The sequence below is a fragment of the Balaenoptera musculus genome, chromosome 3, assembly GCF_009873245.2.
Source record: "Balaenoptera musculus isolate JJ_BM4_2016_0621 chromosome 3, mBalMus1.pri.v3, whole genome shotgun sequence".
NCBI classification, from domain to species: domain Eukaryota; kingdom Metazoa; phylum Chordata; class Mammalia; order Artiodactyla; family Balaenopteridae; genus Balaenoptera; species Balaenoptera musculus.
In genome coordinates this window covers 121742624-121770323 of record NC_045787.1, presented here as the reverse complement: position 1 = coordinate 121770323, position 27700 = coordinate 121742624, and the positions used below count along the sequence as shown (strand labels likewise).

General features: G+C 35.5%; 1 protein-coding gene across 8 annotated transcripts in view; it reads right to left on the bottom strand.

The window, feature by feature from the left end:
- Positions 1-9418: 9418 nt before the first annotated feature.
- Positions 9419-27700, bottom strand: part of RBM27 (RNA binding motif protein 27) — a 67366-nt gene continuing 49084 nt past the window's right edge. For 5 of the 8 annotated variants that reach the window (XM_036847605.1, XM_036847606.1, XM_036847607.1 and 2 more), the window contains 7 exons: positions 26704-26823; positions 25270-25344; positions 24965-25129; positions 23497-23601; positions 23203-23394; positions 13612-13722; positions 9419-12383 (listed from right to left, as the gene is read on the bottom strand). In XM_036847605.1, coding sequence (XP_036703500.1) covers positions 12300-12383; positions 13612-13722; positions 23203-23394; positions 23497-23601; positions 24965-25129; positions 25270-25344; positions 26704-26823 — 852 coding nt within the window. In that variant the 3' untranslated portion in view covers positions 9419-12299. Of the gene's footprint in view, positions 12384-13611; positions 13723-23202; positions 23395-23496; positions 23602-24305; positions 24814-24964; positions 25130-25269; positions 25345-26703; positions 26824-27700 lie in introns of those variants that run through there. The other 3 variants (XM_036847603.1, XM_036847604.1, XM_036847609.1) reach the window with 3 other exon arrangements.

The window sequence follows — 27700 nt, the reverse complement described above, 5'->3', positions numbered from 1 at the left end:
TTTGCTGTGGTTTAGAGTGTCCACATGTATGAAAGATCCGCTGTCATAAATTAGGGTGGATTTGAGGTTATCCCCTATAATGAAGTCACTCTCCCTCACTCGCGCTCTCTAATGTTTTCTTGTATGGAGAGAAGAGGAGTTATATGGCTGGGGCATAAACCGGCATCCTGTCTAATCGCTGCGGGAGTCTCGAATGAGTGAGTGCCACTGATGGGCCGTTAGTGAATGTGGTTGAAACACTGCTTTACTTACCAGAAGAAATGGGGAGGGTGCTATTTTCCGTACCTCGCACAATACATGCACCAGAGCAGAGCGCGCTGCTCAGGTAATTACGCGTCACCCACCAGGTGGGGCAGGGCAGACCCTGCCCTCGCTGCAGCAGACCAGCATCCTGTTCTCCTGTGGGCCAGAATGACTGTCTCCCCTTTCACGCAAGAATCTCTCTCACAGGCAAGAATCCGCCCTGCCTCCACAACCAACCTCTCTTTAACGCCTCTGTCCGTTTTCCCCTCTGTGCCTACTCAGCTGAGATGGCTTCAGCCAAGAACCCACACAAAATAGTAGAGGAAATGGACATGAAACAAGACAAGGATAACAGATGCCTTTAGTATCCATCCTTCTGCTGCTTTCCACCATCCCCTGCACCTACTCCTTTAGCATCAATGAACCCTGGACCAGTCACCAGGTTGTGGAATTAAAATAGAAATACCACAAAGAGAGGAGAGCCCATTACCTAAAACCAAGCTCTCTGGAAGTAGCACATTAGCTCATTTGTCCAACGTGGGGAAAACATGCAGGAGCTGGGCAAAGCGTACACGTCATTAGCTGTACTAACAAAATCAAACCCACATGCTGCCAAAGCTTCCTGTGTCACTTCTATGTTTTATTAAACAACACGACCTGTTGGGCCATGTAACTGGCACTGCTTTCTGTACTCAGACCAACTGAATCCAAAGAGCCACTCAGATATATGGCAACAGTATATTTAGGTCTTTCTACCCACACCAGTCACATTTCCATTTCTCTCTCTACACATTTCTAACCCGAAGGACGTGCTTATTTGCCATGTGATCTGTAAAAACACATAAACTCTCACAGTGCAGAATGGAATTAATCTGAAGGAGAATCACACTCTATAAACCATAAAAATGAAAAAAGGTGGAAGAGATAAATATTTGCTAATTACCCAAACTTGGTAATACTCATGTTTTGTACCACATTAAAGCAAAATTTTCTAATTTGCCTAGGAAGCTATTCAAAATTACAATTTCCAGACCACTCTTCCATTTCAGTGATCTGCACAAGCTTCTGCTCAGGTATTTTTACTTTAGGACAGATATTATCACCTTTAAAAAGCAATGTCCAGAATTACACCCATTACTAAAATACCTGTAGAGTGTATTGCAATAACAATTAAACCAGCTAGTGGGAGAAAGGAAGAAAATTAAAGAGCTATTCCAGAATTTCTCTTCTTCCCAGTGTTGCCAGGCTCTTATTGCTTGAAAGAAGGAGATAATTCTTATAAAAATCTGAGCTGATAAGGTTACGCAAAAGCAACTCGTATGAGGGGAAAGAATCTTCCCTCTGTGTTTATCATGTAAGTTAATATACTCCTTAAACAAATGGGCAGATGACACTCATTTGTTCCTGACACCATGCAGTTGGTGGTAAGTTCTTCAAAAATTCTGTAAGTTACTTTTCAGTATAAACACCAATGCGTAGAGTGACAACAGTAAATGATCTTTTCTTCCATAAACGCCCCAGCCTCTCTCATAACCTGTTATTCCAGGGTGAAAAGTACTATAACATTATAAAGGTTTAAATGATTTCATAATTCTTAGGTTTGTTGCCTGAAAAAAGCTCTGTGTGGGTTATAAGAGAGGCTCATTTTTCTTCTGCGGTGCTTACCCTTTGGGGTTACAGTGTAGTATTAGAATGGAATCCACAGGTAATATTCATTACCAGTGGAAAACGTCCCTTCACCTAATGTTCCAGATCTAGTCCAGATAGAGCCAGTACCAAAAAGTTCACACCTGCTATCCCCCTGCTTTAATTTTAAATTTGAAGTGCAACTCTGCCCCTGGCTTCTGGGTATTCACATTAGGTTAGTCATTCCAACAATAAGAAAGAATCTTGGTTTCTTTCAGCATGGTACCATCATGGCAGTGAATTAAGCACGGTGCCCCTGGCGATCCCTGAGAGAAGTGTGTTGCTATGACCTCCTTTCTTCCTGAAGGGGAATCCTTTGTTACAAGGAATAGGTTTTTTTAAAAAAAAAAACAAGACAAAGTCCTGCAGGTTTACAAATAGAGAGATGATGTCCTGAGGCAGTGTAAAATAGAGATGTGGAAAGAGTCGCTAAGCACATTTATTTATCCACAAGATTTAATAACCAATGTAAGAAATTCACTTGTAGTTGAAAACAGCTCCATTCAGACAGTTTGATGAAGCTTAGAAGATCTGCTAATAGTGGTTAACATTTCACAAAGTACTTTCAGAGATACTATCTCATTTAACGCTTACTGCAATCCTGCGAACATTAAACGGGCTCTGTTATTATAAGGCCCATTTTATGAGTAAACTGAGCAAAGGACTAAGTAATTAACCTCAGCTCACACAGCTAATGGGACAAGAACACAGTACCAAGCAGTGGTTACAAGCCATGCTTTGAAGTCAGATGTATTGTGGCTTCAAATCTTGGCTTTGCTTTGAGACGGTGACCTGCCTGTGCCTCAGATTTCCCTTGGACGGAAAGGGAAAAATCATAGTATACCTTGTAGAGTAAATAAGAATGCTTGAAACCATACAGCACAGTGAGTCACATGATGAGCACTGAAATCGCAGCCAATATTATTCTGACACCAAGGCTAGGGCTCTCTTGGCCCCTGAAAGGCTGAGGAACACCTCCGTTGTGGGAGAGGAGTTACCTCCATCAGACCTGTGGGTCCTCGGAGGTCTGCTCGCCATGCCTCCCTGAGTGGGAACAGTGACATTAAACGTACAACACACAAATGGTACCATGCTTAAAGAAACCAAGATTTAAACTGAAAAATAACAATTTATAGGAGTACATCAGGGAATAAAAATAGCCTTCACAATTCCCTTTCCAAGTTTACAATTATTTCTTCTTAGCACCATTAAAATTTGACTGTGGTGAAATGAAACAAAAATTCACTAAATAAAAGGCAGAAATAGGTTTTTCTTTATGACCTCTCCTGGTTCTTCAAGTCATTTTTTCAACGGTTATTAAAGGGCTTCTGCGTGCAGGCTATTTTTCCTTGTCTCATGTTTTCTTAATTTCTTATTTATGGCATACACACAAAAAAACCCATCATGTTTCTGGGCAAAAACGGTCAAGGATTGCCCTACAAAAATGTTGAACACTATCAAAAGTCGTTGTACTTTTCTCCTATTTTAAGTGTGCAAATTTTCTTTGGATTCTGATTCACGTAGGCCACAAAAAAAGAAAAACAAGTGAAACTCTCTACTGTAACCAGTTCTTCCACCCTGTCTATGAAGCATTAAGCTACAGCCAGTGATGATCATGGAAACCTCAAAATGAATAAAAAGGCAATCCTCCTGGTTTGTAAAACAGGAGAGACAAAATACACTGTGAACTGTTTTTACAGACAATGTTCAAAGTTTTCTGAACATGTCTGATCATACCAGTTGGGTTCTTTGTTTTTTGTTTTTGTTTTTTTCCTAGATACAGCCATTTCTGAGAAATTAATAGGTGCCTACAACTCATAAATAGCTTTCCAAAAACACTAGGAGCTAAGCACAAAAGCTAGTCATAAACATATAGTCCTTACATAAATTAAGTCTTCACTTCTACACAGATTTGAATCATGTACTTCAATCTTTAAAGACTTTTGTCCAGCTTTATCTACTTTATCAATAATAGTCACTGAAAAATGTAAAACTAAGAGTGGATGAAACTTCTTTGACATACTTGGGGTCTCAGGAGACCACACAGCACCATTCTATTGCAATGACTCCAAATAATTTTCACATGAATGGCTAAAGTGCAGAAATGTATAATTTATTAAGATTTAAATAAATCACAGGGAGAGAAGTGCTTTAAAGTTCTTGGTAGAAATTTTTCAAAAGATAAAAAAAAAAAAAATCTAAGAAATTAAGTTCTATGTATAAAATTCTTCCCCATCTTTGATATTTCAAAGCAAAATATGTTGATAATGCTTTAAAAAGAGCATGTATGCTTTTTTAGCATTTGACGACAGTGAGATTTTTTTTTGACATAATCCAAAACTTGGGGGGAAACACCTTTCTAAAAACTTGTACTGTTACCAGCAGAATGTTATAATCATTCTCTTTTGTCTCAGCAATTTCCCTGATACAGTTCCCATACTGGAAATATTCCCAATGGCTGCTAAATTTGTCAAGAATAAAAAACTTTTTCTGTTGAATCTATTAGAACATGCCTACTTTTCTCATGGGCTGTCAAAGAATAAAAAGCCCCCTTTCTCCCAAGGGTACTAACATCTTTTCCTTTTTTGCAGATGACAATTATTACCATATCATTAGTAGTCAATAAACATCTCATAGTTGCCAAAATAGCTAAAATCAGAAATCCACAAGGATTCAGAATGACATTACTAAAATAAGAAATCTGAACATGTAAAAGAATCAAATAACTCTATAAACAACAGAACAATGACATGAACATCAGTTTTATTCACTGAGAATATACTCTTTAAAAAAAAATCTATGGCATAAACATAACTGTGAACAAACACTGCTTTTCTCAGCAATTTCTGCCTAGAAAATTCAGTATACTATATGAAAACATCATTAAAGTATGTAAACTTATTTATATACATGATTTTTTTAATGCCAAGGTTAAAAGAAAGAAGGCACCAGAAATATTGAAAAACACAAAGAAGCAAGGTAGAAATACTGCAAGATTATCATAATTCTGTTTGCCACAGGAAAAATATTTAAGATAAAATTGAACATAAAATAAACATAGGTTATGATACAGCCAAATTATTGTCAAAGGTATCAAATTGGCTGGCTGTACATTATGGAGGTCACAGAAAATTATTACTTTAAAATGCTTCCCCACAAATTAGCATCTATAAACGCTATGTTCTGTGGTTTCCAATATGCTACCTAAAGTATCACTCCCCAAGGGAGCCTGGTTCCAATCCAGGGCAGATGAGATAGATGGAGCCAGAATGGCAGTGTTTGACAGACACTAGTAAAAAAAACCAGTGACATTCTACAGACTTGCAATATCCCATTTTATTAAAAGCAGCAGGGCACAGAGGTTAAGCACATGAGTGCAGGAGTCAGACCCATGTTCAAATCCTGGTGCCACCACTACAGGCTGTGTGACCTCTGGGAAGCCACTTAATCTCTTCTAAACTCAGTTTTCAAAGCCAAACAGGGAGCACCTTCTTCAAAAGGCTGCAAGCAGAATGTAGGCAAACTACTGAGCCATTATCTGGTTCACAGTCTGCATTCAATACATGTACTGAACTGAATTCACAAAAGTGAATAGCTTAAAACTATCAACCAATTTAATTGAAAATATTTACTTGCCACCATGGTATTAGAGGAAAGTCGTTTTATTGCTTAAGGAATCCGAAAAGGAAATGTGCATGGACAAGAGGATAGAAATACTGAAATGTACAAATAACATATTTCCATGATCAGTGTTGATTTCATTATTTTGCAGACAGTAGTTTTCTTCTATGGATTTCTGAAAATATGGCAACCTTCTCACTGACATGTTCTCCATCTTTCTCTTTACATTTTAGAAACTAGAAAAGCTCAGACATGTAAATACACAAATGACACACTTGCCCAAGATTTAAAAAAGTGGCAAGGACTAAGTAATTATTTTTTATATGAGTTTATCAATATCTCCTATTTCTTATGAACCTATGGGAGAATATGTTTGAAAAGGGTGAAATTCAATGGAACAATTTTGGAACATGTACAATTTTCTCAGAGATATCAAACCTGGTTTGTTTTGAATCATTGATAGCTAAGGTGAACTCTAAATGCAAAATTAAATTCAAAGCCAAATAATCTTTTCTTGATTCACAGACACTAAATATTTGTAGCTGTATGGACTTCGTGGGCAGGTTTTTTTTTTTTTTTTAAATAAATAATTTCTGCAAAGTGCCTTAGATTTCATAAAAAGTAGCACCAATATTCTAGCATTCCACTCCCTTCCCAGGGCAAATAATGACAAAAATATAAAACTACAGGCAAGTTTAAAAAGTCACTCACAGTTGTCTATTTTAAAAATTAAAAACTATAAAATAACTTCATGCTCAAGAGCATCAAGTAATCAATAAAGAGATTGATGTATACATTATTTTCACCTTTAATTTTAGACTAAAGGTCAACTTCAGACCCCAGACTACTTTTCCAAGCAAAGCACAGAAGATAAAATTTTATCATTTTATACTCAAAATAGTACTGACAATGTCACAGAGAGAGGGATTTAAAAATGCAATTCACCCTGAAACTCAATAGGTTAGTGTTTTCCAAACTGCAATTTTGAAAGCCAAGTAGTGGGTCCTGACAAGAATAAAATATCAGGTGCATACTGGGTTGCAAGGATAAGCACTGTCTGGTAAACTTTTGTTTGGTTTGTGTGGACATATATACTGGGTCACAGTGCAAAATGTGTTTTTCACTGTTGAGTTGCTGCGAAAAAAGATTCAGTCACTGGTCTAAGGCCCACTAAATTTTGCCTTCTGGAGCCCCCTACAGGTTTTAAATGTTAAAATCTTGAATCCTACAGTAAATAACCCTTCGTTGGAGGTTGGTTCAGGAACTAGCACTGAAGAGTTTACACAGGATCAGAAGCGTACACAGATAAATCAGCAGCCTTTGGTCTAAGAACTCAAAGTAAACATGAGAGCAGCCTCAATCTTGAAGCCAAATCATCCTCAAAAACTGCATTTATTTGGCAAGGTCTACGTTAGCCCTTATTATCCAATTTCATTTCAAATTGAGAGAAATATATCAGTATCTCACAAAAGAAGCTGTCTTTTTTGTCTTTTTCATCTGGGGGCAAACTAAGAAAAGACAGAATCACAAGGACTTTAGAAAACTGTTAAAAAGACATTCACTTTTACGAGGTGCTTACAAAGCAGTGTTGAAAACTCAATCAACAGAAACATGGCTAGGCAACTAAAAGGCTTATTTCTATAACCCTACTCCCCAACAAAGATTTGAGTAAAGAACAAAAATTCTGAACAATCAAGCACTAACCATTACCCCAACTCAAATGTTTTAAGAACGAATGGATCACTCTATCAAAGTAATAGAACTCTATGGGGACTTCCCTGGCAGTCCAGTGGTTAAGACTCCACACTCCCAATGCAGGGGGCACGGGTTCCATCCCTGGTCAGGGAACTAAGATCCCGCGTGTCGTGCAGTGCGGCCTAAAAAAAAAAAGAACTCTATAAAGTGGTTAGAAAACTGCAGTGATGTAGGAATACAGACTTTCATTGAAAACAAACTAATAGGTTATTAGATTAGGGCCTTCTTCCCTTGCTCACCTTTCATAAAAGGAAAAATATAACAAATACAAAGAAAAAGTGTTTATCACGCTTCCTAACCACCACAACCAAAAAAAAAAAAAATCTGTTTGCGGAAGTCTAAGACAAGAGTAGACTCAAACCACAAATAACCTGCAAACAATTATCAAACACTATCCTGACCTTAATTTCACCTGTATTACATCACCTATCTCAGAATGCTTGGGATGGTTTAGTTAACCTAAGGTCGATTGCAGAACCAGGTAAGAGGCCAAATGGTAGATGATCCTGTAGAAAGGAGATCACTTGGCAATAAATGGATTTAGCATAAATGAAGGTGATTCGTAATACATGGATTAGCAGTGCACAGCCTTTTTCTGAGTCAGTGTTGGTTGGCCCCTCAAGTAGATCTTTGAGACTAAAAATGATGCCAAATGGGCAGGTTTGACTTGCAAAATGTTGGTCCACTTGTTTAAAGCAACCCTGACTCTCTGATCTAAAATGATGCTGCAGGCTGACATACTCACTCATGTCTTATGTTTACTGGAACATAATTAGATCCAGCCTAGATAGTTAACTGGGGCTTGTGATTCAAAATTTATCCTTGGCTACAGAATAATTTACATCCAAAGCAGTAAAAAAAAAAAATCACATAAAACCAGTAATTTCTTTAATGAGAGCTCATTTTAGTACTATTTGTTACTATTAAACAAATGTAACTATGTTCAAAATTATGCTGGCTCCCCCACCAAAAGCCCTACACTCATGTTTATGATAAACATCTATGGGATAAATTATCATCTATTCAAAACAAATGGTCACACAGCTTATTTGCCATTTACTTAATTCACAAAATATGAATAAAACTTGTTTATTTGAAAAGAATGAAAATGAAATTTACTCCCATTCTTTATTATTTTCCTGTATAAGCTGAGATTTAAAGAACGACTCTTCTTGGACAACGCATAAATATTCGGAGGGGGATTTTATAAGAAAAGCAGTTTTTAAAACAAGAAAAGAGGAGCCCAAGTGATATATACTTCCTTTTCCCATCACCACATAGTCCTTTTGGGTAAGATCACTTCCTTCTCTTCTTATTCCTCACAAATATCCATCACAATTAGAACTGTCATATCTTTAGATCATCTCTTCAAGGTGTTCATCACTTCCTTCAATTCATCAATTGTGCTTAAGGAAAATGTCCTTCCTATTGTTTGCAGGCATCTTGAATATCCTCAAGATAATATTAAAATAATTGCTTTTATAAAATTGTTTGTGCTTTTTATCTGGGATACCAAGATCCATCCATGAACAAAGAAGTATGGCTATTAAAGCTTACTTATAAGTTAACACTTTAATGCCCTTCTCTTTCATTTTCAAGACCACTCTGTCAAAGGAGTTATTCTACTGAATATTTAATAGCCAGTCTTCGGTACCCAAATTCATATTGAGTGGCATTCTCTCATGTACATGAACCCAGCATAAAACACACATACATATCCATCACTCATTCATTCTCACACTCAAGCAAGCATACACATACATTTTCTTTCTTTCCAGAACAAGCCAGAATTACAGCTCTTTTGGTGATTGTTATAATTTTTGGAATGGTTCATAAATTTTCCAAATTCTTTTAAATTTGTAACACTTTTATCTTTTTTTTTTCCAATTGTGAACCATTCCATATTGCATCTTTATTGCAAAAGTCAACATGCTTCTTAGAAATTCAGATTGTAATTGATAAAACAAACATTACATATATGAATTTAAATGTATAAACAGTTAGAAATTCAACAATATCTCCTATTATACTATTACACAAGTTCACAATTTTGTAAAAACTATAATACAGGCATACTATACATCAAGAGGAACCGCTATTCCTTTTCACATGATTTTTTTTTTTTTTGAAATAATGATCCATCACCATGGACCCCTTTTTTTCACCCTAACAAGACATTTTCCAATTTATCACCTTAGCTAGTGACAATGTTTTCTCAATGTTACAGCATGAAGAAATTGAGGGAAATTCTGCATTCCCCGGGGTTACCTCTTAAGCCTGGGCAGCAATCCACTAGTAAACCAAGATGACAGAGCCAGGCTGGTGGTTGTTACTGCTCAACGGCTACTTAGAAAGATGTCATACACATTAAAAAGAACAGAATTTGCCTCAGATGGTATATGTTATTTCTGTAAGTGAAGATGCCAAGAAAACAAGTCATAGTTACTCGCTTTTAAGAGAAATTCTAATGCTTGGGGATCTCAGTCCTAAAGGAAAAAATATATACATTTAACTAGTTTATGCTAACCTTAACTTAAATTTTCTAATATTATATTTAACGCATATTTTGAATACATTTTTGAGAGTCAAACATGTTTTAGAAGTCTTAGAAAAGACGTTTATGAAGTATTTTAGGTGTATCGAAAACTAAGTTTTATATAAAGGGCCTCAAAACTTACTCGAAAAAGTGTCTAGCTATTCTTCACTTTAACATCCTTCTCTTTCACCCCCCTCTCCCCCAAAAACTAAAAAGGTCAAACAAATCCTCAACTCTGTCTGTACTGAGAGTGTAATAAGATGTCAATTTTAGGTTAAAAAATCATATGAAAAGGAATCTCATTCTGCTGAATTGTCAGTCTACTGAAAATTTCCTTACAGCTCCATTAATTTACTGTAATTTTCAGTTTCCAAATACAAAAATACAACAATTCTTATTGAAATCTATACGCTGGTAGTTTTAGTACACAAAAAAACCAAACAAATTATTTACAAAATTATACAGTTTAAGAAAAAACTTTGTACAAAAAATATATAAATCCTTTGTTCCCTCTATCACGTTTAAACTGTCAGGACTCAAAATATTCACCACAATGAATCTTTCAAAATATATACCGACTGAGCCACAGACATCAGGAAAATTTTGTTAGAGATGACGGGGGAGGAAGGAGCAAGATGGCTTATTCTAGGTACCCCTACCCCACTGTAATGTTTTCCTTCCTTTATAAGCTTATTTTAGCTTTGTGTTATCAGAAATATAACAATAACCTAGAAAGAGGAAGTCCTTATTATTATGAAGGGAAAATTACATGAAAACTTAAAAATGATCCTGGTTTGACACATCATTCCAGGAAAACATGTAGAAGAGGAAAGATCGTCAGAACATGGGATTTAACTTCTTGTAGCCAAGTAAATCTAGAGTCCTGATGGTTTTAAGTTTCTTAGTGAATAGTTTCTATTTTGAGAAACAGTCTTCACCTCAGGAAACAAAATCCTTGACATAGTGATCACCAAGAACCTTCTGAAGCCAACAGGAGGTTTCAAATGTTCACGCCAAACGTACTATAAAAACATAGCTGTGCATATCCTTGAAAAAGTGACGTCCTATGTACATTAATCATTTTATTTCCCCAGGGGTCAGTACAGTGTAGTGTTGCTCCTCTGCTTTTCCATCTAACATTCAGAACACAAGGACATAAATTTACAGATATATTTTACTTAACAGATACTCTATACAGTGTACAGTAAAAATGCACACAGTGAAGGAAGCCGTCTACTGAAGGATGCATATGTTCATGGATAGCAACAAGCTACAAAATTATGAAAATATAAGGTCATCTGATCAAAGTCAAGTTATGACTCCCATTTATTACTAGCATACCCATCCCCCCTACCCCATCCCACCCCCAACCTATCCCCAGTCACCTCATCATCATGGTTTAAATTTAGGGAAAGAATTTCACACACTTTCAAACCCTTCTGCATAACTATTAACTAAAGTGAAGCTTTAAAAAAAAAAAAAAAAAAGCTGATGACTCTCTCTCCCCACAAATCCTTCCATTATTCTCGTCAAAATATCACTTGTTTATCAAGGTGCTGGTTTAAACTTTTTACTGGGGACTGACTTTTGGTGGCCCAAAAGAATAACTTATCTCAATAATGGGTAAGTCAGGCTATTAATAAAAAGGCAGGAGAAAGAAAATGGGGATGAGAAAGGGGCAACAGGTGGAAGCCTTTTATATTCTGAGAATGTTAAAAAAAAGAAAGGAAAAAAAAAGGACCAACTGAACCAGTGCTCAGTAATTTCAAAGCAAATTAAAAATCAGTGGCAGAAGTCCAGGAGAGCTAATATGATGACAGAATGTAAATACCACAGAGCTAGTAGCTACCATTGCCTTATAGCATTGAAGAACAGTTACAATTTACACTAAAATATTACTTACTGCTGCACATTAAATCCCCCCCGAAATTTAGACTGAATACAAATTGGGCTCCTCCTCAATAAAATAATTAAATTTACTCTTCTTCCAAGACAACTCTTGAAAGCAGAAGGGTATTTTAATTACAAATATCTCCTACTATCTGACGACCCATCTATAATAGCTAAGAGATAAGAGATTCCAGGCGATTTTGACATTTAATGAAATTTTATCAGCAGATTATAATCCAAAATAAAATTTCTGAACACCCTGTCATTTACATCATAATCCAACACCAATAGCAACAAAAACAGGTGGTGTGGAAAAATAAGGCTCTAGAGATTATCCAAGTCATTCTTGTGGATCTTCACAACTGTGTAAAAGTCACTAGGCCTTTGGTGCTTTAATATCATGAACAGTTATGAGATGTATTTAAATAGCAAACTTGCTGTCCTTAAACCTACTGTGTTGAAAATAAAAATAAAAACAATTTTTTTGGCTCATTGACTTCTTTAAATAATTTTAAAAAGTTGTTCTTCTAAACAATATTCCTAAAAATTATACAGCTCACATCAGATTTCATCTTCGCCATGAACGAGACTCATATTCATCTTCGTCCTCATCATCGTCATCATGCAAAAACAAATCTGACGTTTCTGTTTCCTGAAGAAAAGAGAGGGTAAAATCTGCTCAGTGGCACAAGAAAGTTAAGTAAAATGCTTTTTAGGCCAAAGGACAAACAGACCAGTATACAAAGCCCAGGCTGGATTTACAAGTGACGCAAAGTATCTTTTTGGGGCAAAAAAACCCCAAAACATTAAAAAAAAAAAAAAAAAAATATATATATATATATATATATTCTTCTCCCCTAATTTTGCTAGTTTAATAGAAGATTTCCATTCTAATATCATCAGAAAAATAAAGTAAATAACATATGAACATTTAGTGGGGGGAGGAGGATATCTATGAAACATGTTTTTGATAAAATTAATTTTATTCTATTATCTTAAAAGTGAGGAAAATAAATAACCATTTGAACTTCTAAACTTTTCCTCTAATACCCGATTATTTGTGAGGGACGAATATAATACCTTCCCTATGACACTGACATTCCAAATCTTACATAAAAATCTAAAATCTTACACAAAGTAAAAGTATCTACAAACATTCCCGAAATACCAAGATTTTTCTTTTCTTTCTTTTTTAAACAAGGGAAATGTTTCTGCTTTTGTTATGTAAAATTACCCACTTGGTCAGGAAGACTCTTGATCAGCCATAAATGCTCGCTATCTTTTAGAACCAAAATTACGATGAATGAGGAATAACTTGCAATGCTGCCTAAGTGTCCATTTTGATAAACTAATTAGAAATACAGGAGTAAAAAAGCAATATTAATTCTCATGTTTTAAGAAGCTGGTTAGTACTTGTATTATTTAAGTCCTTGGTTTTGCTATTCTTCCCTCTTATGTCCATCTTCTTTACACTCTCATTTTAACCAACTATACGTAGAAAGAAAATAAGAAACTCAAATCTATTACTTACAGAACTTGAATAAGTGAAAACTAGATCAGATAAAATTTAATTTGTTCACTCAATCCATGTCTTCATTTACCAAAATAAAAACGTCCAGAGCCCCAATAAAGCCAAAATAAATGCAAATTTTTAAAAAAGTACAGTCTCTCCTACACCAGAAAATAACCCCCAAAAGAGCTTTTTTATTTCTGCACCTAATCTGATTCTTTAATAAACTTCTAGACTAGTCTTAATTAATTACATGCATGAAAAAACTCAATATTTATTTTTAAATTTATATTAGTTACTTTAATGTTAAGAAAAGCATATAACTGGAAAACAATCTAATTCAACTCTTATTTTCAATCGTTAAATTTACCTCCTCCTTGACTTCTTCTTCCTCAGTCTCAGTGGATACAGAAGGCACCTTGGCCTTGTGCCATGATATTTGTAGCCGACGGTCTTTGAATTTTGACCCTTGGTTTGCAGGCTAAAACAGATTTTAGAAGAACACAAAAGTTTGTACTCACATTTACTAATAATTTCTTCAAATTGTGTGCTATTAAAAGTTTAATGACTTGAGGGGAAAAAAAATCTGTTAAAATGGCTCTACAAATAATCTCCAATGAGAGCTAGAAAAAGTGAAGTTCTTTTTAATTAGAAGACCACATGTCTGGTTTTCCCAGGACAGTCCATGATTAATGTTGATGTCACATAAATTTTAAGATCTGTCTTGGTTTGGATGATAAATTATATAGTCATTCTACTTAGAAAGGTCATGATGAGGACAACAAATACTGTCTTAATATGATTATTGGCCTCTATCTTTGATAATCTACATATTTAGAGTAAAACCTTACAAATACAAGTAATTTAAAAATTATCTATTCATCTCATGACATCTCTTATATCCCCATCTATATGTGTTAAAACTATTCCCACTTCTTTTCCTGAAATGCTATGTAACAATGACAAATACTCTGCAGCTCATCTACACATCCCACAAATGTTAAACACCTACTATCCTATCTCAAGGTAAAACTATGCAGTTTCAAACGTATTTCTTGTTACTACAGTCTAAACATTTTTTTCCTCCCCAGCAAATTTCAGTTAAGAGAAACCAAAAGTTTAATTTTAAGGACAAAGCCACAGAGACAAAAGAACAAAGACCCAAAGTTTCATGAAAGTGAAAGCTTAATCATTCCTACAGCTTTCCTATCAACAGATCTGCGTTGTAGAATATCCCCAATTCTTGGTTCAGTCCTAAAATATGTAATAGAAGGGGCTCTTTTAAATTTGGGGTTTCACCCTAGTTTTTCTAGGAAAAATATTGATAAACTTCATGAAGCATTTGCAAAATATTTCCATAGAACACTCAGATCATTGCATGGCAAGAGTGTGCATTAGGCCAGATGCACACCAGTCAATTACTGTCTCTGTTGATATCACAGCCTGTGATTTAAGGAAAAACTCCTATTATCCCTTGTAGGTGGTTAAATGTTTATAACCTGACGCCAAACATTTTGACTCATGGGACAAACTAAAATGACATATCAAAATGGCCCTAACCCAAATATACATTTACCATCTTTTCAAAATCAGGTAGTTACTAAGTGAGTGGGCGTTAAAAGTTCTCATCACAAGGAAAAAAAATTTTCAACTATGTGTGGTGATGGATTTTAACTAAACTTATTTTAGTAATCACAATGCATATGTATACTGAATCATTATGTTGCACATCTTAAAATAATACAATGTTGTATGTCAATTATATCTCAATAAACCTTGGGGAAAGAAAAAGCAGGTAATTTGTGTAATAGACATCCCTTGCCCTTACTCTATCCTTTAACATACAGCCCAATTATAGAGATTTCTTCGGTATTTCGTTCATTTCTATATTATTTAAATTCTTTCCAGCTTTACTGAAGTATAACCGACAAATAAAACTGTAATATATTTAAAGTGTGCAATGTGATGATTTGATACACTGTGAAAGGAAACCCCATAGAGTTAATTAACACATGCATACCTCACGTATTTATTACCCTTTTGGGAGGGGGGCGGGGGAGGGGGGTTATTAGAACATTTAAGTTCTACTCTCCTAGCAAATTTCAATTATATAATACAGTGTTGTCAACTACGGTCACCATGTTATACATTAGGTCCTTAGACTTTGTTATTTGAATTTTTAAGTAAAGTTATATTACTTTTATTAGCAAGAAAAAGCAATATAAAAAATTTTAACCTATATTAACTGGGTTGCTTTCCAAAGAGGGTAGCAGTTCTATCCTCCAAAAGAAATTTTAAGGCATTAGATATACTGCATATATATTATTGAAGGAAGAAGGAGACATTTAATTTGTATGCAGTCAGGAACTAAGAAAATAAAACTCCCACTACCTAACTTGTAACAAATAAGAGTAATAAATAGAATAAAGATGTATTCTAGTAATACCAAGTCAGGAACTCTCACACACCACTGGTGGGAATCTAAACTAATAAAACTGATGCAGTTCACTTCACAAGTCCATGTATATCCAACAGAAATGTACACGTATATATGAAAAGACATTTAAAACAATGTTCATAGCAACACTGTTCATAAAAATGAAATGGAAATAACCCAAATACCTATCAATAGGAGAATGGAAAAATAAATTGTGGTATATTTATACAACTGAAAATTATACAGCAATAAAAATACCAAACTACTGTCACATGTAATAACATGAATGAATCTCACAAACATAATATTAAGAAAAAAAAAAGTAGACACAACAGAATATATACTATGTGGTTCCATATATATAAATTTTCTTAAATAAGCAAAATAATACTGTAACATTTAGGAACACACATTTAGGTGATAAAAATACAGTTGATTCTCGTTATTTGCAGTAGTCACATAAAGTTCACCCAAGCACTGAATTAGCAAACACTGAACCATTGTTCCTAGGGGAAATAGAGGGTTAGGTTCCTATGAGCCTCTGGTCAAGACATTTTTGCCCACTGATCAATATGTAATCTTGTTTTATGTTTAAAGACATTATTTAATATATACTGTTGATTCATTAACATTGAACTCATGGCCCAAAGCATGACAACTCATGCCTGAACAAGGCTTATCTCTAACACACATCTTCACCATAAGGCACGTCACTACCTGACTGAACACTACACAGCACTTCAGAACTATACTTGGAAGCCATTTTAAATAGTGAAATCACCAATGAAAAGCACAAAAAAATGAGAGAAATATGGCACTAAATAGACTGCAAAAAAGACTTGTTTACAGGATGAGAGCTGAGACGAGAAGGCAGAACATCACCTCATTTGACCTCCGTTGGGAACTTGTGCACTGGTCAACTCAAATTTTTCACAGTTCTGCGCATGTCTGAAAATGACCACAGAAGCACTTCAGGTATTGATTTTGAGGCTGTAATAAATTTTAGTGGGTAGGTGAATGTGCAATGCAGTATCCACGAATAATGAGAATCAACTGTATAAAGAAAGCAAGGAGGTGATTATAATGAAGTGAGGCTAGACTTTTTCTGAGGAGGAGAGAAGATAGTGACTGGAAGGGGGCAGAAGGAGACTTTTGAGGTGCTGGGAATGTTCTATTTCTTGACCTGAGGGGCAGGTAATATGGTACCTTCTGATAAATCACTTAACTATACATTTCTTATTGGTACAGTTTGTTTCAATAAACATTTTAAGTTGAGTATTATCTTCATAATTTCAAGAAAATACCAATTAGCCAAGATATTTATGTGAAAAAGCAATGTTCAGAATGCACCTCTGTATTTATAAATGATCCCATTTTGGTAAAAAAAAATTTTTTTTTAATAAGTTTATTTATTTATTTATTTATTTATGGCTGTGTTGGGTCTTCGTTTCTGTGCGAGGGCTTTCTCCAGTTGCGGCAAGCGGGGGCCACTCTTCATCGCGGTGCGCGGGCCTCTCACCATCGCGGCCTCTCTTGTTGCGGAGCACAGGCTCCAGACGCGCAGGCTCAGTAGTTGTGGCTCACGGGCCTAGTTGCTCCGTGGCATGTGGGATCTTCCCAGACCACGGCTCTAACCCGTGTCCCCTGCATTGGCAGGCAGATTCTCAACCACTGCGCCACCAGGGAAGCCCCGGTAAAATTTTTTTAATGAGAGACTTAATATATGTATTCTTATATTCATAATTTTTTTCTATGAAAATATCCAAGAATAATAACTACCTTGTAAGAGTAGGCCAAGATTTAGAGGTGAGATTTTTACTTTTTATTAACCAAATTTTAACCCTTTGCATGTATTAATTTTTTTAATTAAAAATACTTTAAAAAATTTAGGACTTGCCTCATATACCTATCAAAATATCTAATTTTTCTATACACACATATATATTCTCTCACACGCATATCTATACCATGGCTTGAAATAATGAAATATTGGAGAAAAGTTAGATGTCCATCAATACAGGACTAATTAAATCTAGTACAGTACATCTATACAATAAATCACCATGCAGCCATTAAAAACAAAGCAACATCATATGCACAATTAACAGTAATTGCCTATGGGGAGTGGCACTGAATGACTGGAGGTAGAAGGAAATCTTATTTTTCTTTCCTTTTCTTTTTCTTTTGGCCACGCCACGCGGCATGCGGGATCTTAGCTTCCCGACCAGGGATCAAACCCGTGCCCCCTGCATTGGAAGCATGGAGTCTTAACCACTGGACCGCCAGAGAAGTTCAGGAAATCTTACTTTTCATTGTACATACTTTTCTTTTTGACTATGTATATGTGTGTTGCCCCCAAAATAAATCAAATATTAACATATATGAATATATGTGTGAATATGAGCAAATCAATTACATATCATCAATAAAAAATTATATGCAGTAACTTAGAAGCATGTAGAACCTTAGAGGCAGAAGTTACGCAGAGAGAAATTCACCTACACAGCCATTTTCCCAGATCAGAAACTGATGCCAAATCTGTGCCAGTCATGATTCATCAATCCCCTGACTGGCAAAGATGAAAAAACAAAACTTAAGTGCTGTTGAGGATATGGGCAAGCAGGTGCTCTCACCCAATGTCACTACAAGTTTAAATTAGCGCAACATTCCTGGAGGGTCATCTGGCAAGCTGTACCAAAATTTTAAATACACATACGCATGCCTTTGATCCAGTCATCTTGCTCCTACGAACTAACCTAGGGTAATGGTTCTTGGCGGGAGACGATAATGTTACTCTAGAGGGCATTTTGGTGGTCACGCTGACTGAAGAGCACTTACTAGTATTTAGTAGGTGAGAGCCAGAGGTGCTAAAGGTCCTGCAATGCCCAGGACTGTCCACATAACAAATTATTTCACTCAAAAACGCCAAATCCAGTAAGATGTATATAACATTGTCCATAACAGTGAAAAAACAGGAAACACCCTAACTAGCCATCCTGACTGACACCATGAAGAAAAAGACCTAAGAAAGAAAGCCAACACACTAGGATAGTAGAGGAGAAATATGAAAAGAACCTGTGTAGCTCAGTTTCTTAAATAATCAATCCTAAAACCTCCCTACCTCTAGACTTCTTGAAAAAAAAGAAAATAAATGTCCATATTTTCCAAGTTATTTATCTGTTACTTGCAGCTAAATGCATCCTGAGAAGCATTTACTATTTTCATAATCAGGAAGAAGAAAATAAAAAAATCCACTTCCACTCTATTATTACTGAGTACACCTCTAAACCACACTACCATAGCTCAAAATCTTTGTAGTTAAATGATGCATACTATTGAAAAAATGCCAAAGTACAGTTCAAGTATTCCAAACATTTAGTATAAATAACTTTCCCTGTTGAAATTAGCTGAACCTCTCTTTACCCAGGAGTGAAGGAAAGCACCCTAAGCTCTCATCCTATCTGTACCCTTAAGCAAGGCTCTATGACTTAAAATTTGCAGCTTTTACCTAAACTTGAATATTAAAATACTTAAAGGAAATTCTTCATGAAGGTCTTTGATACCCTCCTATCTCTGTCAAATGAGAGATATATAAATAAGGATGCTTTTTTAAAAAAAGTTCTTTTGGGACTCACTGATTTTATCTTTAAAATATACAAAATTCTATTTATATATTACATGATATTATTTCCCTTTTTAAAAAAAAAAAATTATTTATTTATTTGGTTGCACTGGGTCTTAGTTGCAGCAGACACGCTCCTTAGTTGAGGCTCGCCAGCTCCTTAGTTGCAGCAGGTGGGCTCCTTAGTTGTGGCATGTGAGCTCTTAGTTGCGATATGCATGTGGGATCTAGTTCCCTGACCAGGGATTGAACCCGGGCCCCCTGCATTGGGAGTGTGGAGTTCCAACCACTGTGCCACCAGGGAAGTCCCATATTTCCCATTTTTGAACTTAAATATTTAATATATAAAGTAATACAATAATATATACCAGGGGTCTGCAAACTACAACCTTCAGGCCAAACATGGCCCAGCACCTTGTTTTCGGTGGCCTGTGAGCTATGAATTATTTTTACATTTATAAAAAATTATTAAAAGAAGAAAAGGAAAAAGAAGAAGGAAGAGGAAGAGGGAAGGACAGGTTTAGAGAGAGGAGGAAAAGGAGAAAATGTGACAGAGACTGTACGAAGTCTTCAAAAGCCCAACGTGTTTACTATCTGGTTCTTTACTAGAAAAAGTCTGACTAGTGATATACACTATTAAAATATTTATATATTATTATACATGTTTTATGTTGTTATAGATAACTTCCATTGTATATAAACATTCTCTGGATTTTAAATTTGTGTATATAGTTGACCCCTGAACAACACAGGGATTAGGGGTGCTAACCCTCCACATGGTCAAAAATCTTAGTAATAACTTACTGTCAGCCTTATTATTGAAAAAAATCTGTGTATAAGTGGACCAGCACAGTTCAAACCCATGCTGCTCAAAGGTCAACAATTTTTAAATTTACTCATATTTTTCATGTACGTATCTGGGACCTAAAAGCCCAAGATTAACACATATCCTCAAATTTGGTTTTAACATATACAGTATAAAAATGCTGGTGTTTCATCTTACAAATGCATGTGCAGTTAAAAAGTCTGATTTTAAAAATAAGATATGTTCCTTTGGAAAGCACAGAAAAAAGAGAAGAGCCTAAAAGGGAAAAAAAAATTAAAACTAACTTGAATTCTCCCACCCAGAACTAACAATTTAAAGCAGTTCCATTCCAAGTTTATGTATACTCTCCTATCCCACCTTCTCTTAACCTAAAAGACAATCCTGAGAATTTTCTTATGTCATTATTCTTTAAAAACATGTTTTTAATAGCAGCAAAGTACTGTTGAGCGTTTAGATAGTTCTCATTTTCACTATTATAGAGAGTGCTACACTGAGCACACTTACAGTTTGCAGAATCGTTTGCATAATTTCCGTATGATAAATTCTTAAAAGTGGATTAATGCAGGGGTCCTCAACCCCCCCACCCCCCCCCACCCCCGGGCCACACAGCAGGAGGTGAGTGGCAGGTGAGCAAGTGAGGCTTCATCTGTATTTACAGCCACTCCCCATTGCTTGCATTGCCACCTGAGCTCTGCCTCCTGTCAGGTTCAGCAGCGGCATTAGATTCTCATAGGAGCATGAACCCTACTGTGAACTGCATATGCGAGGGATCTAGGTTGCACGCTCCTTATGAGAATCTAATGCCTGATGATCTGAGGTGGAGCTGAGGCGGTGATGCCAGGGCTGGGGAGCGGCTGCAAATACAGATTATCATTAGCAGAGAGGTGTGACTGCACAGAGACCATAATAAATCAACTGCATGCAGACTCACATCAAAACCCTGTCGGTGAGTGGCATGTAAAAACAAGCTCAGGGCTCCCACTGACTCTGCATTATGGTGAATTGTATAATTATTTCATTATATATTACAATGTAATAATAATAGAAATTAAGTGCACAATAAATGTAATGGGCCTGAATCATCCCGAAACCATTCCCCCCTCCCCTCCGGTCCGTGGAAAAATTGTCTTCCATGAAACCAGCCCCTGGTGCTAAAAAGGTTGGGGACCACTGGATTAATAAATACAAGAATAAACTGAAGGACTCTAGAATTAGGTCCTCACACTTCAGAACAGCGTCACTAACACCCATCCATCACCTCTTCATACAGATATGGTTGATCCATGATCCTTTCACAATCATTAAGGACAGTAAAAGAATATTGAAAATATACATTTTACTTTAGCCTTTGTGGGATTATAAAAGACCTTGAAGAAGAGTTACCCTATAGGTTTGCTAAATCTACTTTCAATAATGTCTTAGGCATATGTATTTCTGTATTTTTTTCAAAGAAAGCATACTATACTGCCCAAGTATCTGTTACTAGTGTAAGTGTGTTTCTAGCACTCAAGATTATCTGATAGCACCCTATCAAAACAAAAAACAAACGACAAAACACCATCGAAACCAATGGTAGTGTCTCATTCTTGAAGTTGCCTTACCGGCCTTGGCTTTGTTTGCTCCTTCCCCAAATGCCTGGACACGCCCCTTTCCGCAAACCAAGCGCAGTATTTCAGACTTAACAAATGTATGTATATACAAGTTGGTTATTATTAGATACTCTAGAATGACTCTACTTACGAGAAGGAAAGAGAGCCATTTGAGCATGACTTCTGGATTAAAATTTAAAGATTTATATATAACCCTCAGGGTAGAGCATGCAGCTTCCTACCTAAAAAAATTACCTACTTTTTGTAACTAAAACTTTCTACAGAGCCAAATTTATAAAAATTCTGCTTTATATTATTATACATTATTATCTAATGCACCTCACCAGAGCTGGCAGTGGGTCTAAATGCCCATGCCCACGTTTTGGCAAGGAGATTCGAATGTTATATACTCAACACTGAGAGACAAAAATCAACATTCACCCAGCCTCCAGAAGAACACCCTGCCCATGTACAGTGCTCCTCCATACATTATCTTCTTTACTCCTCAAAGAAGTCACTTCAAGACAATCTCCCACTTTACCACAAAAGAAAATAACAGTCAGGCTAGTGAAAAAACTGGCTCAAGAGTAAACAGACTGCAGCCCAGGTGGCTCTCAAATCTGGACATCTTATAACAACCCACCATTCTCTAATAGCCAGGGTGAAACAGGATTAATGAGCATCAAACTAATAAGAAACTATGGAGTGAAGTCTTGCTCTTTAAGATTTCTCTCACCATGTTTAACACTTAATAGGGCTGAAAATGTTTTCTCTCAAAAAAGTTGTTTGAGAAATAGGCATCTGGATGTTAACAGTCAGTTGTGTATTTTTACCTTGGTCCTGTCACTTATTAACTGTATGATCTTGGGTGACTTTTTTAAGCTTTAGTTTTCCGATCTGTACACATGGGTTTCTACTTGCACTTTATACAGTTATTTAAGGTTACATGAGATCATGTATGAAAATGCTCTAGCACAAATAACACTCAAAAAATAGTTACTGAATGCATTAATGAGTGGTTAGAAAGAGAATATACTCTGTTTATGTGCAAAATAATAAAAACATTCATCTGTGGCAAATATCTATTTGCATATTTGTCTAAAAGTAAGTGGTCACCACTGTATACAGAATATAACTAAACATGACTCTTCTCCTAACAAATTCTTCCTTTGGATTTCGTCTCCATCCCAGACTATTTTCACTTATTGACTATAAACACCTGATAAACCATGTAATAAACCCTAAAGCAAAAATCAAATATAGCTTTCGAATAACTTGTTACGACAAATGCATTTATGTGAAGTATTATGGAACATAGCATGAGCTGCTTCTTGACCTTCAAATATATTAATAGGAATTTGCTAATATCCATGATTTTACAACTTAATTTTCTAATCTATAAAACATTTGACATTTATACAGAAGGCAACAAGGAAATGCTAAATACAATGCTTTTAGAGTTGGCATTTACTACTTTAAAAACTTACTGAAAAATGCTGAAGTAAGTCATCTTTCTCCTCCTCAATGAATCCCCCAACTGTTAGTGCTTTAGGGCGGTGGTCCACCACCATGTGATTTAGTGAACCCCTTCCTCTTCCTCCACGGCCTCGGCCTCTTCCTCGACCTTGAGAGGACATGGTCTTTCCTCGACCCACAGGTAAAATACCTAATCGTGCAGCCTGAATAACAACAAAAAGCAGAATATAACACATTGTCAGACTAAATCTTGGAAAACTATTTTGAGATGTTAAATGTAGTGGGTAACTCCTCTTAAATCTCACCTCAACCTGTAACTGACTGAGTTTTTTCCGTAACTCTGTTGTGTCTTCTCCTGAGGATAGCCTCTTGTGAAGGTCCAGTTCGGTATCTAATAGTTCTTTTTGGGCCTTTGGAAAAATTAAGAGTAAAAATGTATTTTTTAGACAACTTACAAAATCTTGTTCACAATATGACACTTATAGAATGACAAACATCTCTTCTGGGTAAACGTGAGAGTATGCAATAAACATGGGTGTTTTAAGGAAAGTAACTTTACAGATATAATAGAAAACATGTAGAGAGTATAATGTTATCAGTAGTAACAATAAACAGTATTACTGCTTAATAAGCAAGCAGTATTACAAATGCTTAAGATGGCCTAAAAGATGGCCTAAAAATCAGACCTTGGAAACAGTCATCTGAGATGAGGGAGCTGAGAACATAATAAAGCATCATAAGTGAAACATAATAGGGCAAAATAAATTACACAATAAAAATTCACTGATAGTACAAACATAACAGTTACATAATTGCTTTCAGATCTGAACCCTATAACTATTGCCACTCTTTTTTTTTTTTTTGGGTAAGAAACAAATTATCAGCCTTTAGCTGCTGTGACTATGAGAGATTTTCTTTCCCCCATATTCTCTTAAATTTCTTTCTATAATTAAATGCTCTGTTTATAATTGGAGGAAATTTCAATTAAAATAACATTTTTATTATATTTTTAAAAAGCAATCATTTTTTTAGATCATAAATTAATCTTTTTCAAAAAATTTTTATTGAAGTATAGTTGATTTACAATGTTGTGTAAAAGCAATCTTAATGAAACACTTTACATTCCTTTTATAACAGAGAACCACAATTTCAAATGTAATATAATATTGTACATAAAAATTTGCATTCTATATATATATATCTGACAAATTTATTCCCAGTTCTCAAAGGGCTGCAAATTTATCTAAAATCCCACTACAGAGCTGTAGAATAATGATGGAACCATGGTGTAAAAGCAAGTATTCTTCTACAGTAAGGAAACAAATAGAAATGAACAAAATTAGACTTAAATGGATCTAGAACTTTTGATTATTCTTTTCAATAGAAAGCCATATTTTTACCCATACTAAAGTCAATGATATCTTTTGAATATTAAAAGGGATGGATGCATTACAACATTATTAAAAAATTAGAAAAAAAAGCTGCTGAAATAGGAAATGTCTCTTTCCTTGCCATCACTCTAAGCAGTTACATCGTCAGCATGGAGAACAAAAAAATTCAGTTAAAAAACATCTTTGTTCAAACCCGGTATTATCACTTCTTTCAGAGGGAGTGTACAGCATCTACAGAAACATTAAAAAAAAAAAAAAAGATACTTATAATTGTCTCACACTAGACTATTAGCTACCTAAGGGTTCCACTGCACTTTTAAAGTGCCAAGCACAGCACAGATGTTCAATAACCCCATGCTGAATGAAAAATGCAAATAGGTACCTCTGTTTTTGTCTTTACTTTAGATGGTGTGCAGACTGCAGAAGATGTTTTTAACTCATCTTTCAATTGTGAGATCTTTTCTCCAAGCTCTTTTAAAGTCTTCATTATATTTGCTCTCTCTTCTGGTTTCATGTTTTTGTTTTTTTCTAGCTTGGATATTAACATCTATAAAATAAACAGAAAAAAGTAAAACTATGCTTAGTAAATTTTAATATAAATAACCTTTAAAACTTTATTGGGGATATCTTTGTAAAATCCATTCCATACATCAATTCCAGCATGCAAATGATGAACATTTATCTTACCTTTTGGCATTCTATTTGTTTTTCTAACATTTCTTGCCTCTTTTTCCTCATATCTTGTTGTAGCTTCATTGCTTCCTGTATGAACAGGTAAAGAAAAAATCAGTAATGAATAACTAAGTTTGCCCATGATACATAAGGCTACTACAGTCTCAACTCATTTCTTCTGAGTCACCCCTTATACGAGACAGATTTTCCTCCTAATCAAAAAACAGCTGAAGCCAGAGATGAAACCTTTAAACCTATTTTCCCCCACACTTCCAATATAAAAGAGTTTATGTTTGTAACTGTACTTTAATATTTAAAATACTGAACACTAATTAGCTGTATCTATGAGGTTTATTCACTTAAATGACCTGAATATATATGTAAAGAAAAACAAGAGCTGTTTTCACTTCCCCACATAATAAGCGAAATCCTTATTTTTGAAGTTTGAAGTCTAAAAATAAAGTCTAAAGTCTAATAAAAGTGACATGCAGCTATAGGTTAGAAATGATAGCAAAATCTATGGATTTTTGCCTGGAAAATGTTGCCTCCAACCCCTCTGTTAATTAAATCTCCAATTATACTGAGATAATATATATAAATAACTATTTTATTTGAAAAACTCTATGTGAGTTTAAATCTAAGATGATAATGAAACTCAGAACTGAGTCACATGAATAATAACTACATAATTGTTACACTTCACGTGAAATATTATCTAACTTACGAAGCCAGAAAGGAATTAGAAGAGAAAATAATGAAATAAAAGTATTTGTTTCTCTCCCTTGCTGGGGGCGGGGGAGATGGACGGGACGACAGCTCAGTGTCTTTTACTTTTACATAGAAAAAAGTTCTTTCTTTGTGCTTGATGTAGCCACTGAAAGGCAACTGCAAAACATTTTTTCTGTTTGCTCATCTTTTTTTCAAGTGTACAATGCATCAAGCAGCAGCTAAATAAATGTTATAATGTAGTTCCATAACAACATGAACTGTTCAGAGGTGTTAATATAATCACTTAAGAATTCAACAGATCCCGGACTTCCCTGGTGGCGCAGTGGGTGAAAATCTGCCTGCCAATGCAGTGGACACGGGTTCAAGCCCTGGTCCAGGAAGATCCCACATGCCGCGGAGCAACTAAGCCCGTGCGCCACAACTACTGAGCCTGCGCTCTAGAGCCCGCGAGCCACAACTACTGACGCCTGCGTGCCACATCTACTGAAGCCCGTGTGCCTAGAGCCCGTGCTCCACAAGAGAAGCCACCATGATGAGAAGCCCACGCACCACAACGAAGAGAAGCCCCTGCTCTCCGCAACTAGAGAAAGCCCACACACAGCAACGAAGACCCAACGCAGTCAAAAATAAATAAATAAATAATAAATAAATTTATTAAAAAAAAAAAAAGAATTCAATAGATCCTTTCCTCTTGAAGGAAAGAAGAACTGAGGCTGTTACCTGCTTCTTTTTAAGAACTTCTTGGACATCGTGAGACTTTGATCCTGAACAAAGTTTTGAAGGTGTCTTTAAGTTTGAGGAGCTGTAGATCATTTTTGGATGGCCTGGAGTTGAAAATATCTATGAAACACAAATATAATTAAATTAAATCTTAGCAATACCTTAAAATCATTTTTTAAAAAGACTCCATATATTTTTTTTACATTTAAAAACTTCATTTATAAAACAAGTTCTTTATACATAAACTCAATTGTCATTCAAATATAAAAACAAAAACTAATTTTAAGCAATAATGTTGTGTTTCTGAATACAATCACTTATCTTTCTTTTCTTTATATTTTTTTAATTGTGGGAAAAAGAACAACAACTCCTGACATCTAGGAGCCAGACTGCCACTCACAGCTAGGCCTTAGTGTCCCCTTGTTGAACATAAACAATTTCATAGAACATCAACCTCAGACAAGGTCACTCTTGTGCCCATGGTGGATCAAGGCAAAAACAAGATCACTCCATTATCACGACTGAACACACACACACACAAACCATGAACATTATCCAAACCATAAAAATGACTAAACATCTCTCTACCCTGGTTAATACGAATGACTACAGCTTCTTTACCAATTACAGCTTTAGCGTAATTCTAGTCTTCCCTCCTTCTAGGTAAATGTATTAGGAAATCTGACCATAGAATTACTCCTGTTTCCTTTAACCCTCCAACAAATCACCTAACACAGCCAATCCTAAAATAAGTCCTTGCTAACACCCTCTAAATGAGATGTTCCATGGTTTCACTGTGTATACTCCCTCACTGAGTAAGAGTTGTTCAACTACAGGTGTGTTCCTGGAGGTCTTTTGGGGGGTAATGTCATTAAGCTATTTTCCACAATGCCAAATAAGAACGCATGTTTCTAATAATTGCAAGCCCTCCTAGGAATTAAGGTACTTTGCAGTCATAATCTTAATATTATATTTAATCAAATGTTATATGAGTTTA